The sequence below is a fragment of the Sphaeramia orbicularis genome, chromosome 5 (genome assembly GCF_902148855.1).
Source record: "Sphaeramia orbicularis chromosome 5, fSphaOr1.1, whole genome shotgun sequence".
Taxonomy (NCBI): Eukaryota; Metazoa; Chordata; class Actinopteri; order Kurtiformes; family Apogonidae; genus Sphaeramia; species Sphaeramia orbicularis.
The window spans coordinates 7,210,481-7,229,178 of NC_043961.1; the positions used below are offsets into that span (position 1 = coordinate 7,210,481).

At 34.8% G+C, this 18,698-nt stretch overlaps 2 protein-coding genes across 2 annotated transcripts; one reads left to right on the forward strand and one right to left on the reverse strand.

Annotated features, from left to right (window-relative positions):
* Window positions 1–757: 757 nt before the first annotated feature.
* Window positions 758–2,555, reverse strand: LOC115419138 (tripartite motif-containing protein 16-like). Its single transcript, XM_030133774.1, has one exon. It carries the CDS (start codon window positions 2,516–2,518, stop codon window positions 902–904), a length of 1,617 nt encoding a protein of 538 aa, XP_029989634.1. The 5' UTR covers window positions 2,519–2,555; the 3' UTR covers window positions 758–901.
* Window positions 2,556–9,550: 6,995 nt separating this feature from the next.
* Window positions 9,551–17,979, forward strand: pdrg1 (p53 and DNA-damage regulated 1). Its single transcript, XM_030133826.1, has 5 exons — window positions 9,551–9,674; window positions 11,012–11,087; window positions 12,601–12,675; window positions 12,770–12,850; window positions 17,529–17,979. Exons 1-5 carry the CDS (start codon window positions 9,591–9,593, stop codon window positions 17,609–17,611), a joined length of 399 nt encoding a protein of 132 aa, XP_029989686.1. The 5' UTR covers window positions 9,551–9,590; the 3' UTR covers window positions 17,612–17,979.
* Window positions 17,980–18,698: the final 719 nt, after the last annotated feature.

The following is an 18,698-nucleotide window of genomic DNA, read 5'->3' on the forward strand; positions in this document are numbered from 1 at the left end:
GAAATGAGAAAAACACATTTGGTAAGATTTGGATTTTTTTCCAGTGTTTATACCTTTTCCCCCAGATTTATTATTTTTATCTTGTTTTTAGACACCCCTTTTTTGCAGTGTAAGCTCTGAACTTGGATCAAACCTCGAAAAGATTTAGATTTTTTCCAGTGTAACAACTGAACAGAAGACATTCGATCTACCCCAAACTCACGCTGCAGGCATCAGCATTAGTTTGGTGAATTTAAGATAATTTTCACTTGTTCCATTGGCAGATTTTTTTTTTTTTTTTTTTGCTTAATTCAAAATTTTTTGCTTAATTCAAGACTTTTTTTTTTTTTTTGCTTAATTCAAGACTTCTTTTTTTTTTTTGCTTAACTGAAGATTTTTTGCTTAATTGAAGATTTTTTGCTGAATTCAAGCCTTTTTTTTTTGGTTAATTCAAGCCTTTTTTTTTTTTTTTGCTTAACTGAAGATTTTTTGCTTAATTGAAGATTTTTTTTTTGCATAATTCAAGACTTTTTTTTTTTTTTTGTGCATAATTCAAGACTTTTTTTTTTGTGCATAATTCAAGACTTTTTTTTTGCTTAATTCAAGATTTTTTTTTCTTTTTGCTAAATTCAAGATTTTTTTTTTTCTCTGTTCAAGATTGTTTTTGCCTAATTCAAGCAAAAAAATCTGCTAATGGAACAAGTGAAAATTATCTTGGTAAGATTTCTTGAAATTAGATTTTCCAGATCTATTGTCTAAAAATCAGTTCTTATATCTCACTGAAAAGTTCCTCTTTAGGTGATTATGTCTTATTTTAAGTGTGATGAGATATTTGGACTAGAAATGAGAAAAACACACTTGGTGAGATTTAGATTTTTTCCAGTGTAACAACTGAACAGAAGACATTAGATTTACCCCAAGCTCACGCTGCAGACATCAGCGTTAGTTTGGTAAATTTGGCGGTATCTCCACTGAGGTACAGCCTGAGTCCTGCATACAGCGGCTGGGTGAAGGTGGTCTGGACCCTGTGGAGGAGGGTCATGGTTTTAGAGGCGCTGTAGAAGGACAGAACGCCTGCTCTGTGGTCCAGATACAGTCCAATCCTGGAAGACGGAGGCCCTGACACCGCCCAGCTGATGCCGCCATGCTGGAACACATAAGAGTTGTTGTTACAGTTTAAAGCCCAAGACCTGTCGCTGCTTCCAAACTGACTTTCTGCTCCGTCTCTTTTAATATTCTTGTACGCGACTGCTACACCAGCGGCGCTTCCGCTCCACTCCACCTCCCAGTAACAGCGTCCGGTCAGAGCGTCTCTGCTCAGGACCTGCTGCCAGACGCTGAATCTGTGCGGGTGGGGCACGTGGCTCTGCTTTTGCGTCATTTGCGTCACTCTTTTGCCCCCCTCGCACACTGACAGGTACTTGTGAGCTGTGTTCGTATCCAGTGTGACGTCACATGGTTGTCTGAAGGTGTTTGTCCAGTCGTCGTCCAGACTGAACTGTAGATGATGTCTGAGCTCCGACACCGCTGCCGTCACGTCCTCGAAGTAGCACAGAGGTAACAAACTGACCCCGGATGAGTGTGAAGGTTTTCTGATGTTCGGTTGTGAGGCACAACTCTGTAAAAACTGGTTGTGATCTTCTACGAGTAAGAGTTTCAGCAGCTCGGCGTCCTCCCTCCTCAGCTCACTGATCTCCTGCATCAGTTTCCTCTGCAGATCTTTAACTCTATTCACTTGAGTTTCCTTCCTGGATCTGATCAGCTCTTTCACATTACACCGTCTTTTCTCCACGAGACGCATCAGGACGGTGAAGATCTCCTCGCTGTACTCGTCTGTTTTATCTGCAGAGCGACAGGTCACTTCCACCTCCTGTTGAAGCACCTTCAGATCCTTCTCCTTTTCCTGGATCCACGCTTTGATCCTCCTTTGTCCCACCTCCAGCTCCTTCTGCCTCTCGTCCCGTTCTGCCACAGCTGAGACCGTATCGTGGCCTTTGTGTTCGTCGACCGGGCAGTGGTAACAGATGCACTGCTGATCGGTGCGGCAGAACATCCTCATCAGTTCACCGTGATGAGGGCAGATGTTCTCCTGGAGCCTCCTGGTGGGTTCGATCAGCTCGTGTCTCTTAAATTGAGGGACGTCATAATGAGGCTGAAGGTGACTGGAGCAGTAGGAGACCAGGCACTGCAGGCAGGACTTTGCGGCTCTCCTCCTTGTCTCAGTGCACATGTCACAGGTCACATCTAGAACCTCAGAGTAGATGTGATCACCAGAACCGGTCCGGTGTCCAGTCTTCTTCAGCTCTTCCATTAAATCCGCAAATGTGATGTTCTTCTTCTGGACGGGCCTCTCTGTGAAGATCTGTCTGCACTGAGGGCAGCTGTAGGTCTTATTATCATCTTCTCCGTCCCAGTGGGTGTGAATGCAGCTGGTGCAGTAGACGTGTCCACAGGGGACAGTCACCGGATCAACCAGAGGGTCCAAACAGATCAAACAAGAACTCATCTCTGGGTTCAGGTGAGCTCCTGCCTCCGCCATTTCACCTCTGTGTCTGTGTGAGGCAAACAAAGAAATGTGCACAGAGTTGACTGGCCAATGTTTGATGGAACACAGATAAAAAAATGGTTATTCATGTTTTGCCGCATTCAAAGACAAGGAGCAGATCAGATCAAATAACAGGACAGACACGAGTCACACACATCAGGGCAAAAATATAACAAGTGGTGCCAGGCTCAGCAAACCCCGCCCCTTGCACGTCTTGTATCTCATTTTGGCATCGATCCAGCTGACACCATCATGTCTATGTGTGTGCTGATGTCAGCATATTAATTGCCTCTATATATGTGGAAAGTTTGAAATAAATTGAAACAAAATTGATATATATATTTTTTTCACAGTTATTTTTTTACTGAATTTTTTTACAGCAGTAGTGGAAAAAAAATGTCTACAGAGTAGGAATTGTTGTTTTTATACAGAACAGAACATATACAAAACATACATACAACAAAGCAAAAAAAAAACAAAAAAAAACCCCAAAACAAACAAGCAAAAAAAACCATAACAAAACAAGCCACCTATTGTCCTGGACAAATGTAAGAGAGTTTGTGAGATACAAACTTACATTTAAACATAGGTACAAAATAAAATTGATGTATTTTTAGACATTTAACATTTTGGCCATTTTGAGTAAATGGGAGAAAAAAAAGATTTTAAAAATTCATAAATATTTGAACTTTGACCCCATTTTTCCCAAAATGTAATCACATTTATTCTGGGTCACCGGTAATCTATAAACCACATTAGGTATGAATTCAACCAATAGTTTTACTGCTAGAGCAGTGGTTCCCAACCTTTTTTTTTTTTACTCGTGACCCCATTTTAACATCACAAATTTCTGGCGACCCCAGGCATTCAAAACAGAGACTTTTTTTATGCTAAAATTAATTTGTTTTTGATCCTGTAATAGTTTGCTATACTATGTTTCAAATACAGGTTAATTTTAGTTGACATTTAGTCTATATAATGTATATTATTCTGGACGGAGGCAGTAAAGCCAGGTGTAGATTAATGCACAAAGGGAGAGTTGGATTTTCCTTGGTCAGGATATGTACAGTCAGTCCAGCTGTGATTTACAAGGCTGACAATTAATACTGAACAAACAAGAACTCAAACTATGAATTATGAAAGAGCTGCAGCATCTGAAACTGACCACAATGAACATTTGACAGATAAACAGAACCACAGTGCTGCAGTTTCACAACCACAGTTTGTCTGACATGTATTGGGATTGGCTCTGTCAACTCAACATTTATTTTTTTACTAGCAAGTTATTATTTTTTATTTTTATCAATTACTAAAAATTCCAGGCGACACCACGTGGGGTCCTGACCCCAAGGTTGAAAAACACTGTATTAAACATAACATGCTGCACACTTTTAATCCCCATCGACCCAGTCGATCTAGTGTTAGATTCTGTTGAACGTTCCTGCCCTATAATTTAGATTAGATTGTCTGTGTGTGAAACTTATTCCATACATATTTATATTTGAAAGTACTCAGATATTATAACTGCACAAGGCCAATGGACCTAGAAAAAGTAGGTCAAACTTACTTTCAATATTCTTCTGTTCCATGACAAGATGCATCCACAGGATAAATCTGGTGCAGATATCTGTATGAATTCTTCAGATAATTGCTAACACTGGCACATTTACAGAAAAGTTCATTGATGTGTACTGTCCCTGCTAAACAAACAAACAAACAAATAAATAATGCAGTTATGTCATTGAATGGACAGACAGACAGACGACAAAATGATTACAATACCCCTTCGGCCAACTTCTGGCCAAAGGGGTAAAAACTGAAACTGTTATTACATGAAAGTGACTAAAAAGCTATTTAGACAATTTTTTCATTATTTAAACAATTATAGACCTAGAACTATTTTTATGGCAACTTCCAAATGATTTTTTTTGTTATGTTTCACTTTTCCTAAAGTGATATATTATCAGTCATTATGGCATTATTCTCAGAATTTTGCATTTTTCAGTGAAAATCCGGTATTTTCCTTTATTTTCTTTACTTGACAATGTAAATATTCATCAAAGCTCAGGGTAAATTCAAAGATTACAGTAAACACAGAAAACTGAAGAAAAGTAACTTATTCAACTAAACTAAACAAATAAAAACAAGCACCTACAATCAATGTCATTTGTAAAACTCCATGGGTTTTATTGGTGAATCAGTGTTGTAGAAGATGACGGTGTTTCTATGGTAACTACGGAGCCTCTGACCGTCCACATGGGTCATATCTGAAGACTGTGAAAATCTGAGAACTTCTGAGAATGACTTCCATGTGTACAGACTCATATTTTTTCACCTGTATGACTTTGATATCCATCATGTGCATGCTGTATAACCTGTTCCTCATCTGCATGGTCATGTTTCAAACCGTGCTCTAATACCATATCTGATTATGTCCAGGGTCGACCGATAAAACAAGACGAACAAAAGTATTTACACCACTGTTTGATCGACAGGTGTCTTTTGAAGTGAAGAGATATAACACATGTGAGACGATATAATTCGACCCACTTCCTGTGAAATGGGCTTTACACGTTTGTTTACAAAAAACTGTTTTAATGCGTCATTTCAAATATGACAGAAATGTCTGATGAAGGTTAGGTTCATCTTAGTGTCTGAAGACGTGTTTTTGTTGATAGGATCAGAAATATGAACAGCTGAAATATGTGACTGTAGAGAATGAAACCGACATGACAGAAAACATCTGTCACCTGCAGCCATCCGGTTCTTCAATGTGCAATAAAATGGAAGTAGAAGAACAGTTTGACTTCATTTACCAGACTTTGTACAACAGTCCCTGCACCTGTAGATCTAATTTACATATCCATACAAAAATCCAAATCTTACCAAGTGTATTTTTCTCATTTCTAGTCCAAATATCTCATCACACTTACTGTAGAATAAGACAGAATCACCTCAAGAGGAACTTTTCAGTGAGATATAACAATCTATTTTTAGACAATAGATTTGGAAAATCTTATTTTAAGAAATCTTACCAAGATAATTTTCACTGGTTCCATTGGCAGTTTTTTGCTTAAGTCAAGATTTTTTTATTTATTTTTTTGCTTAATTAAAGCAAAAAATCTGCCAATGGAAAAAATGAAAATTATCTTGGTAAGATTTCTTAGAATAAGATTTTCCAGATCTATTGTCTAAAATCAGTTCTTCTATCTCAGTGAAAGTTCCTCTTTAGGTGATTCTGTCTTAATTTAAGTGTGATGACATATTTTGACTAGAAATGAGAAAAATACACTAGGTCAAATTTGGATTTTTGCAGTGTACTTTCATACATCTCTATAGTTTTTGCTCACTCAAGTTTTACTGATGATTAATTATTAATTCCATCTCACAGACATTTCCATTCTGTGTCGGTTTCTTTTTAAGTTAAGGAATATTTTGTTTTCCATTTTCTCCATCTTTGGTTCCACACATGGTAAAGCTGCCGGAGTCAAATTATGTGAATTTGAGAATACACATCTTCCTTCTGCAGCTCTGTCTTCTTAATCCAAATCAAACAGAACAAGTGGTGTCAGGCACAACAAACTTAGCATCAGTCCTGCTGATGTCATTGTGTCTATGCGTATGGTGATGTCAGCATGGACATAGACAGCAAAGACACATTTCGGTCATTATAAATAAATGGGAAAAAAAAGATTGTACTGAAGCTTATTTCAGCATCTGTCCAGCTGACGTCATCATGTTTATGTGTGTGCTGATGTCATCATATCAATTGCCTCTATATATGTGGAAAATTTGAAGTAAAGTGAAACAAAATTGATGTTTTTATACATATGTGAAATTTCACCCATTATAAGTAAATGGGAGGAGAAAAAATAATTTAAAAATTCATAAATTTTTTTTACTTTGACCTACTTTTCTCAAAATGTAATCACATCTATTTTGGGTCACTGACAGTCTATAAACCCAGTTTGGTATGAATTCAACCCATACTTTTGCTGCTAAAGTGTTAACAAACAAATAAACAAATAAACAAACTGAACCAAAAACAATACCCCTTGCCTTCCCTTCGGGGGTGTGTGTAAAAATAGATTAACCTGGTGTCATTTTAGGCTACTTAAAGCAAAACCCCTTTTCCAGGCTCCTGTGTCAAAACATGTAGATCAGAATCCCATCCAGATCACGTCATATGGAATCTCATTAGTGATTGGTAATGTCAGCTGTCAGTCACTAATCCCTCTACGTTTATGAAAACACCTGTGTTTATCCATTACAGTGTTGAATTTGTACACAGTAAAAGTGTAGATGCAGAAGTCTCATGTCCTCAGACCACTTCAATTACAATATGCAGAATGGTAATTAACCCATAAAGACCCAGTGCTACTTTGGTGGTTGTTCTCAAATGTTTTTTTTTTCTCTATATCTAACATTTCGTCAGTGATTTTCACTATTTATAAAATAATCCTCTGTATTTTGAATTTTTCTTGTACAAATCTGGTATTTTCTGATATTTCATGTACTGATCATGTAGATGTTCAAAAAACCTCAGATTAAAGTTGAGGATTAGTATATCAAAAACAGAGAAAACTGATTAAAAACAGACATTTTTTATCAAAATATATCCTTAACTGAACATAAACCCAGTGTGTCCATCCACTGTCATTGATCCAACTCCACAGATTTTACTGGTGAATCAGGGTTGTAGAACAGGGGTGTCAAACTCGTGTTAGTTCAGGGGCCACATACAGCCCAATATGACCTGCAGTGGGCCAGTGATGATTAAAATAATAACACAATAATACATAAATAATATCAATTCCAAAATTTGTATGTCTAATTTCTATGTTTTAGAGTGAAAAAAGTAAGATTATTGTATACTATCAAAATTTTTACACCTACAAACTATCCTTTAAAAAAATGTGGAAAAACATGAACAACCATGACCAAAATGAAATTTATTAAGAAAAAAATGCAATTTTTAACAATTTATGCCATTATTTGGCCTCAGCTTCTCATTTTCACATGTTCATTCCAATTTACAGATCACAGTGGATCTACAAATACACAAAACATTTAATAACAGACAGAATATTGGTAAAATTACACTTAATTCTCTTAAGACATTTCAGATGGTTCATATTTGTTCAGGTTTTTCACCTTTTTTGTAAAAGGCTAGTCTGTAAATGTTAACATTTGCGTAATTTTACTTTTTTTTTTTTACACTAAAACAAAGAGAAAAAATTATAGTTTTCATTATTTATAGTTTATTATGATAGTATTTTACTGGTCTGACCCACTTCAGATGAAATTGACCTAAAATTATTTTAAGATCCTTGATTATTAATTTCTTCAGTGTAATTTTTTGCATTTCACAAATTCATCCTGCGGGCCGGACTGGACCCTTTGGCGGGCCGGTTTTGGCCCCCGGGCCACATGTTTGACACCCCTGTTATAGAAGATGACGGTGTTTCCACGGTAACTACGGAGCCTCTGAACATCCAAATGGGTCATATCTGATGACCATGAAAAGATGAAGAACTGTATTTTACACCAATTATGACACGGATTGATAGAATTAGTGGATCAACAGGTATTAAACAGTTTAGATCAGTAGATGGTTTAGGTTGCTGGTGTATGTTTGGGTCTTTATGGGTTAAGGAATTTTTGCCCAGTGATGCTAAAAGTCTATCAAACTGTGCAGCTTTAACTCAGTCATATCATGTTGTAAACAATACGGCATAGGGATGTTATGAGGATAATGGAGGCAGCTGCGGAATAGCATACATCTGTCAGTGAAAATATGAGAGTTGATCCTTTTCGGCAACAGTTTGCTTCATTCAGCAGGTTTGAAAATCAAAATCAAACATCATGATTCTTCCACGAAATAATATTTATATGTTGAAACACACCCAGACTGTAATATTTTGTTGAACCACCTGTAATTTTGATTATGACACACATTCACCATGGCAACATTTCAATAACTTTATGCAATGTCATCATATTTATTTCTGTCTAGAGTTGTATTCTTTTTTCTCCAACATCTTTTAGACCACTGTGTAAAGTCTTCTCCATCACATCATAAGATTCTCAGTCGGGTTCAGGTCTGGACTCTAGTGACCAATCCATGTGTGAAAATAATGTCTCATACTCTTTCACAGTTCGGGTCTGATCAATCCTGACATTGTCATCTTGAAATACAAATAAAATAAAAAAAGTCTCTTGCCATTCAATATATTCAGGAAGGTATATTCATATTCATTTGATCCTTATGAAATAAAGTTCCAGCTTTTTCCATGACCACGGTATTTGTCATATGATATGGTTATTTCAGAAATGAGAAGTTACTCACTGCATCAGTCAGGGTTAAAGAACTGGTTGCAGCTAAATGATTTTAATCCTGGCTGTAAACAATTAATGGCTGCATTCAATTCAGTTTGTGAATTTTTTAGTGTGTGTCTATTGACTTTTGTACCATAAACTCCACTGTATTGAAGGCAAAATGTCAAGTGGTCATAGTGCATTATATTTCACATATATTATGTTGTATTGTCAAAATTACCAGCTGGGGTAGAATCAGCAGTTAGAACCCCATATAAATTTATATGAATTAACTTCAAGCATTCAAAAGGACAACTGTTTTCTTCTTCTGACTACTTTCTCAAATTATCCCTGTATTCTCAAAATAGTATTATTATTTTTAAATCAGAAAAGTAAGTTGGTTTTATTAAAATAATTTTACTGCATTCCAAAAATGTGTTTGTTAATTTATTTTAATGTTGTGTTTAGGATTTTCCCTGAAATTTAAACTTTATTCTCAAAAATGTTGTTTTTGTTTTAATTTTATTTTTACTATTATTATTATTATTATTATTATTATTATTATTACTATTATTATTATTATTATTATTATTATTATTATTATTATTATTATTATTATTATTATTATTATTTCTTTTTTTATTTTATTTTTTAACCCGCGTTTTGGTTCCTCTGTACCATTTGGTTCCGGCCCCTTGTTTCACAGACTTTGTTGCAGCCCGGACATATTTTGACGGCACACAGCAACATGGATCCTGACTCCGAACGTGTTTTGCAGTATTTGACAGAAGTTGAAGAGGCAGCTGAGGATGTTCTCGCCACTAAACAACAGGTAACCCACCAGCTGACTTTTTAACAATAAGAATCTGATAATCACCTCAACATGTTTACCTGGAGAGAAATGTTTAAGAATTGATCGGAAATGACCCGGATGCTAACGGTTAAGCTAACGACCGTGGTTATTAAAGTCCTGTTTTCTTTAACACATTTTCTAGTTGTCAGTTATTGAAGTAATTCACTTCCAGCTCAAGAAGTGTCACAATAAATCATAGAAAAAATAAGTAATAACCGTAAAATTATTAATGTTTTTAGTCTAAATGTATCATTCAGCATTTTCTATTTTTCTTATGTCAGTTATCTCTTCGTAGTTACTGCAGTAAAAAGTATTTTTCGTTAGCTAAATTATTTTTACGTCTGTTATTATGAAATATCTGAGAAGTTATCCAGTAAAAAAAAAATTTAGTAAATGACAAGTTGTTGAAAAGTTGATATTGAGCAGCAGACTGATATTAAAGTAAATATCAGTGTTATGTTCAGGTTTAGGTCCAAAGGTTGATTAAAGCAGCCAACAGTAACATGACTTTATGAATTAAAAGTTAATAAAGCTGATGCTGGAATAAGCACTGTACTGTATTGACATTTTATGCAGCTGTTGTTAAGTAATTCATAGGTTTCAGCCTCAGCGTTTACAGATACTGTAGCTGAATCAACACTTCTCACAATTTTCCCTAAAGGTCTTTTTTGATTGTTTTCTGATGAGAGCGTTGACAACTACTTGATGTAATAAGAAACTATACTTTTTTTTTTTTTTTAACTCTTTACCAGTAAAAATGTCAAATATTTTCTGGTCCTACCAGATTGAATATGGACTTATATTTTTTGACATGTTAAAGAGTTTAATGAGTATGAAATAAGTAAAATATTTATCTAAACAACAACTGTTACATATTTGGGCTGAGCCAAAAGTTTTACCCCTAGAAAAATATTTGTATCAGTTATCAAAGTTTAAAGACAGCTGAAGCAACCACTATTTATTTTTTTTATTTGTGGTTAGAATGTGATGAATATTTGTCAAACAGTGGTACATAAACTGGATATTAAAATGTGAAACAAATAAAATGAAATCAAAAAGCCTAAAATCACAAGACAAACACAAATTGTGAAAACTGTCATTAAAATAAAATCTTTTGTACAACAGTAACAAATACTTGAACCGTCACTATAATGTAGGTGAATTCCTCTGAGACTTCATTATATTTGTCATTTCTGTCATAAACCTGTATCTACAGTGTTAAACCGAGGTGGAGTCGAAATCACTGTGAGTCATTCACAAATAGAGACACTTCAGTGATTTGCCTCGTGTTTTTATTTTCTCTATTGATTTATTAGATCGTGGATCTTGACACGAAGAGAAACAAGAACAGAGAGGCACTGAGCGCATTGAGAAATGAGTTTTCAGATTCAGGTGGGTGAAACCAAGAGACAGATCAGTACCATGGATGTTTTCCTGCGTCCTGTTTCAACACTTGTACACTGTACAGTCCTTTACAGTGACTTCACACATGGTTTCTGTGGGTCATTAAAAAGCATTAAAAGTCATTAAATAGATTTTGTGAAAATTAAGGCCTTAAATGGCTTTAAAAAGCGTTAAATTTAATGTCCAGAGGCATTAAAAAATTAAATACACTTGATGGAAAAAGCATTGTTATTCACAATTTATTTTGATTATATAAACATTTAATAATTTTGATCAGAAGTATAGTGTGATGATTGACAGGCGAAACCCTTTAATTGGCTATTGTTTATGACTGATAGATGAAGTCACAACACCAGAAGTTTGGAGTATAATGTGCTGTGAGCGTGTTCATGCTGTAGCAAAAGAGCGGAGGGAATATTATCAAATATCGGAAAAATGGGAAAATGCAAGTTTCAGCAGAAGTGATTGGAGGAGGAACTATTCAGAACCTGGTTAAAGCCTGTGGACGATACACTGTCATAAAACTACCGTATGTCCCAAAAAAAATGTATTTATTTATTTATTGACTTTCCGCATTGATAACTTTCAACATAATTAAACTATCTAAATGTTTTTTCAGTGTATGAAACTATAACTTGTTACCTACATGTTGCAGGAAACCCAATTTAATTTGGTTCAGTGGTCACGGAGAAATGTGGATCTTTGTGAAACACGTCATGGGTTTGTTTCTTCTTTCTTCAGGGCATCCCAATCAAACCTTTCTCTAAACTCCTTCCTTACCCTGTCAAGATTGTGGTACGTTTCAGTGTACTGTAATACGATGAATGCTCTGAGCAGAAGTTAGTTGCTGACCAACTATACTGAATTTGCAGTTTGAGAACTGGATCGGTGAGAATCAAAGTCAAATGCTTGTCAACACATGTTAGCTTCTTAGGGAACAATTGCAAAATGGTAACTGACAGATAAATGCATCTTTCAACAACAAAACCTCACACCAGTGCACACCATTGATATAATGTTATGCATAGAATTTGAATTCATTTTGTTTGTTGTGAGCTAAATATTTTCCTTCATATGGACGCCAAGGGCATCCAAAGTGCCAAACTTGGAAGAATTGAACCCATGACATGTTTTACAAAGATCCACATTTCTCCGTGACTACTGAACCAAATTTAATGGGGTTTTCTGCAAGATGTAGGTAACGGGTTATAGTTTCATACCCTGAAATAGCGTTTAGATTAATTATTTTGAAAGTTATCCATGCGGAAAGTCCAATTGTAATTTTTTTTTTGGGACATACGGTATATATAAAACTGTATCTACAGTTGGACGTGGGCATTAAATTTGTTTAAAGTGGCATTAAAAAGCATTAAATTAGATTTGCTGATAACTGCAGAAACCCTGTTAGAGTAGAAACAGTCATTTACTCTTTGACCCGAGTGAAATAACTGCAGATGTTCTGATTGATGAAGTGGTATTTCCTTGTTTATGCTCTTTACAGAAAAAGTGAAAGTTTGCTTTGGAAACATGTTCATTAAATTCCCTGCAGCCAAAACCAAAGAGATGATTCAGAGAGGTAAAAACCTACCACATAGATTTAATTTGCGTTGTAGTACTGTACATACACAGTCCCATGACTAAATGAAATACCATCTGTTTACCATCTATAGATCAGGAGCAGCTGGACAAAGAAATAAATGATCTCCGCAATGGACTGAAGGCAAAGGTCAATCGTCTGAATGAGATACAAGGTATGAGGAGCTTTTTGGCTTCGGTACAGATGATTTGTTGCCTGGAGGAAAAACAATATTAGTATGAAAAATGATGTGACTTTGGTCTAGATTCACAGTTTTCTTGTGATGAAGGCCAGTAGAAGCTCTGTGTTTTACAGTATTTTGCTTTGATATATCATGATAAGCTGTGATAGTTTTGTGTTTTATGACATAATGTTAATATTATTTAAATGGTAAAGAAAAAAGTTTTAAACTGAGTAACAGTTAATTGATGAAAATATGTAATATCTCCCTCATTACTCTGATTTATTGTGTTTTTTTATCGAATTGAAAGTGTTTACAGCCATTTCAGGTACTAAAGTTAAACACATTAACTATTCATTGAAGTGAAAAAGAGACTTTTTGTTGTTTTAACTATTAAAATATAAGTCAGAGGTGGACAGTCGATAGTTGAGGTTCCCAGTTCCCAGTTCTCATTATTATTATTATTATTATTATTATTATTATTATTATTATTATTATTATTATTATTATTATTATTATATTCAGTTTTGATATGAAAGGTTTAATATGTTGATGTTTGTGTTGGAGTCTGTTTTGTGATGGGAGCTGGTTGTTAGTTAACTCAGTTTCTAAGATAACAGTCGGAGGTATCCAATCCAATCCAACTTTTTTGTAAAGCACTTTAGAACAACCACAGTGGACTAAAGGGCTGTACAGAAAAATAAATAAAACCCAAAATAACAGAGTGAAATACAAGAATAGATTAAAAATAAATAAATAAATAAAAATACAGAAAAATAGATAAATCCTGAATATAGGAATAAAATAGAAGAATAGATTAAAAACATAAAAAGCTGTACAATTTAAAAACAACAACAAATAAGAACAGTAAACCAATACCAGATAAAACAATTGAATAAAAATACTACATTCAGACATCTCATGTGGTTTCAAAAGCCAAGGAGAAAGTAGAGGTATTGTCCACTGTTGCTTCCGTACAGAGAAGAATAGATGAACGTTGTAGAATGACTCTAGTTTTACACATAGAAATCAGTGAAGAGGTTTACAGTTTATCATCATTAAGTCAGAAATGGAATCAACAAATGACAACAAAACAGACTCCAACACAAACGTCACATAAAAACAAAACACATAATAACACAAAAAACGTTAATGTCATGAAAGTGTTTAAGTAAATTTACATTTTACTGTAATAACACAAAAGAATAATATACATTAAAGTAAGGTGTGTGTGAACCACTTCACTTTTCTTATTTTATTCTTTTCAGGCAGGATTAAGTTTGATTAAGAGTTATGGATAATTCATGATTTTAATGTATTTTTGTGTTTAAAGGAACTAAAGAGAAAACATGAGTCAATATTTTTTTTTTGTTTGTTTTTTTTTAATTAAAACTGTACACCGTGTAAGTATGACTTCAGCAAACAAATCTTATGAAGATAAAATCAATTGCAGCTGAAACACATTCGTAATGAATTTATTCTGACAAACTAATTGGACTATTTCTACACATCAATAATCACTTTTGACCAGATGGAATGATCACATACTGAGTCCCAAGTTCGAGGTTCAAGGTTGAAAAACACTGCTCTAAGAGTTAAATTTACACTCTGTTTTTTACCTTGTGGCAGTCACAGATTTTTGCCATTATGGCCATGAAATAGGCTGTGAAATGGGCATTAAATTGTGTTCAAAGTAGTCTTAAACAGGTGTTAAAAAGTCTTAAATTTAAGTCGTATAAACCTGTAGGAGTCCTGTTCCCCATCTACATCATTTACATAAATCATTTACGTTACATAAGAAAGGCTGAACTTTAAACCACTGTAGTTTTATGACAATGACACCGGAATTATTTTTGAATGAAAGTTGTGTTCAGATGTATTTTTGACTTCCATCTTCTAAATGCGGCCGTTGTGGTTATTTTCTCTGATTTTGTGTATTTTTATTAACATTTTTGCGCCCCACATGTGACTGACTTTTGACCTCTTCACTGACTCGTGAAAATTGAGAGAAAAACGAGCCGGAATCTTCTCACCCCATCTGATCTTTCAGTCTGGACCAGAGGAATGTCTCTCCTCCAATAAATTATGTTTGTACAGAAAATAAATGGTTTTCTGAGAGGTCCCTCATCTGCACGTCTCTGATGTATCGTTAAACTCTGAACGTGTCTTGGTGGTTCAGCCTTTGGAAGCGGGAGTGGAAACTGATTCCAGTGTGTAGTCGGTCACATGGCTGCAGAAACAGGGCGGGGGGGAACGCGATAATTATTCCTCTGGTAATGCAGCTGAGAAGGGGAAAAGCTTTCATGTTATCTTTGGACAAAAGCCTCCGCCACAATAAAACAAAAGTGAAGTGGAAAAACCTGCTACTATTTTGTGAAGGGTCTCAGGCTTTGTCTTTCACTGAGTTTCATCACAGAAATCATGAAGCCAAACTGTACTGTGTGAGAGTTATTAAAGTTCACGAAAACTTAAACGCCACCTCCTTCTTAATTGAAAATCTACAATAGCCCCTTCCAGCACACCATGGATTAATGAGGTTATGTCCTTTTTAAAAGTAGAGAAAATTAGATTTTCAAAACGGGGAAACTTCAACAAATTCTACAATAAATGGCAACCGTTTATGGATTTTTTTTTACAATGTAATTCACTTCCCTTCCCTATTTATTTATTTATTTATTTATTTATTTATTTTCTTATGTTTATGTCATCAGTTTAATTATTTTTTTCAAAATATGTCTTAGTATTCTTTTCATTGTATTGTTTGTCAGGTTTCATTGTTATTTGTTCCCAAAAAATACAGTATATGCAAATCTAAAAGTAATGGTGTTTACAACCCTGGTTAATGTTGACATCAGTGTGGATGGTATTGGCATGTACCTTTCATTTTCTTGTATACACATCAATAAAAATATGAAACAAAAAAAGTTCATGAAAACTAGGATTAAATCTAGACATAAAATAGATAAATAAAAAGTAATAACAAACAATGCAATGTAAAGTAAAATGGAAAAAATGGAAGATAACTGCAGGTAAAATGTACTTTTATTCCCCCCAGTGTTAATGGTTCATAAATTTTGTATATGGGTGCGTCTATGAAACTGGTCCCCTTTGCACTGCATTATTTATTCATTATCTATTATTATTTTAATATGGGACTAATTTTTATAGGAATTTTTACGATGTACATTGCTGGTCCTGAGTACTGATTTCGTTTCATGTATATACATGTAATGACAATAAATAAATTCAACCTTGAACTTCAAAACAGGACACGGGCTAAGAATTCAAATCAGATGTAGACTAATGCTATGAATTGGGGTGTAAGAAAATACCGGTTCTGCAATATATTGCGATATTTAATTTCACAATACTGTATCGATATTAAAAAGTACTGTATCGATATTTTTAGGTATTTACTCAAATGCAGATATTGTGGAGGTTGATTTTTTCCTTTTTTGTTTATATTTTATTTATTATTATTTAACACTCTTATTAAATAATGTTAGTTCCTTTGTTGGGATTGCACAAAAATAATGTTCTGATGTTGGTTCTGAACTAATAGAATGTGAACATTTGAACAGGATCTTAAACTGTAATGTCTGTAAAACAGAATTTCAGTTTGAACACAGGAACATTTTGTGATATAGCATTAGATTCTGTTGCAATCAAATAAAAATGTGTTTTGTATTTGTGCAGATTTTTGGTGTAATTTCGTTCTTCCAGGAAATAATATCTTAAAAAAAAAACAAAACCAATAAAAAATTGCCTTTTTTTACTTTTTGTATTGTGATATATCATGATCCTAGTATTGTGATTTGTATTGTACCGCCAGATTCTTGCCAATACACACCCCCTAGTTAAGAAGAAGTCTGTAAATATTTACTGAGAAAAAAGACAAACTATTTTTTCCACATAAAACATAGTTTTATATTATTTTACATTATCTTTAATACAAAAATCTGCATGTAACACGGTCAAAAGGACACGACAATTACGTGCTACTATTTTATTTCCTAATATCTCTTTATTCTCTCACAGGTACATTTTGGGAATTGAACTAATTATCCAAGGCAGAGTGATTTATTTGTGTTTACATGTTTAGGTTCTGCATGTAACACCAGTGGACACGATGGGTTTCACACCAAACCTGGAATGAGACTGAGATTGTTGAAAAACCCACATGTGTGGATTAGAAAAACCACTAGGATCGACACATTTAACACAGTGTCTTTATTTAGAGTCTACAGAAGACCAGTTACACACATGTTTTCACATCTAATGCACTGACACCTAGGGAGATTTAATGTCCATATTTGGGTCCTATTTTTGGCCCCAATATATGATTAAAAATTCATTTATTATGGGATGGCTCAGAGCAAGAGTATAATATTTTTTCATTCATCTGAGGTCATCACTAGATCCATCCTGGGGGGGAATATGTCTACATGTACCTTTTATAATTGGGTCTAAAAAGCTGGAAAAGTGCTTAATAGGTACTAAAATAAACCCAGTTTCAGAGAAGCACCCATCTTTAAATGAACCAGTGTTTTTGGAAATCAACTGAAAACTAAATGAAGACTACTATTGCGTGTGTCAAAATGAAACCAAATCTCTAAATAAAATAAAAGCTAACGAACATGATGCACCTGCTGTAAATATGTTTTTTTTGTAGGAAAACCGGAGCTGAGAGGCTACAGTCTGACGTCTTTGTCGGCCGATGAACTGAAAGCCGTGAACAGCCTCCTGAAGAGATGACGCAGCATCTGTGGGCTCAGGTTCTACCGTCATCAGAGAAACATTAAGCGCTGTTTGGACTGGGTCTTTCTGATCTGGGTCTTGGTGTTTTGTTGCACGTTCAACATAGACAACATGTTGTTTGTTGACACTGAAACTGTGGCTGAGTTCGGATCCTCATCCTGGACGTATTTTTTCTACGTTCATAAAGAGTGTGTTGTATGTGGTGCAAGATCACAGTGGAAACCCTTCGAAATGTGCATTATTTATAAAAATCTGTGTGAAGTCACTTGATACACATCAGAATGTTTGGTTTCTGGTGTTGTGGCTCATTTCAGCATTTCGGACTGAAAGATTTTTGCCTTTTTTTTTTTTTTGCCACAAATGATCATTTACAGTGGTGTGCAAAAATATCAAATCTTAAGAAACTGGTGGTTTATTTTTTTCCCCTGAGCCTTAATTTCACTTTTTTTTGCCATTGCAAAACGTAAAGGCAAAGGTACTGAGAATATTTCACCTACAAATTTATCAGTCCAGTCCTTTTTTTTTTTTTTTTTTTTTTTTTTACATTTTACTACTATTTAGTGTGGCCCCCCTTCTACAACAATCTAAAGAAACTCTAAGGAAACTCTGGAATGAGCTTCTGAGTGCATGGAATGACATTGGGGTTGAAACGCTCAGAAAATACATCAACACAATGCCAGAAAGATGCGCTGCTGTGATTATTGCCAAGGGGGGGCCTCACAAAATACTAGAGTAAAATGCAAAAACAGGACTGGACTGATACATTTGCAGGTGAAATACCCACACTCTCTCTCTCCTTCTTTTGGCAGCCAGCTGGGTTGTGCAGGGCTGCTGATACAGATTGTTGATGTTGTCAGTTTTGACCATTGTAAATAGTGTAAATAGAGTATTGATCTTTTGTTTTTTTTTTTTTGTATTAACAGTCCAGTTTCTGTAGGGGAGGGAAGACATTTTGTTTTCACTGTTTTCTCCATTTTTTTTTGTTAGGAAGGTTAGAAATTGTTATTCTTTTGATTATATTAGTTACCTCCGCCAAGGAGGTTATGTTTTTGCCAGGGTTTGTTTGTTTGTTTGTTTGTCTGTC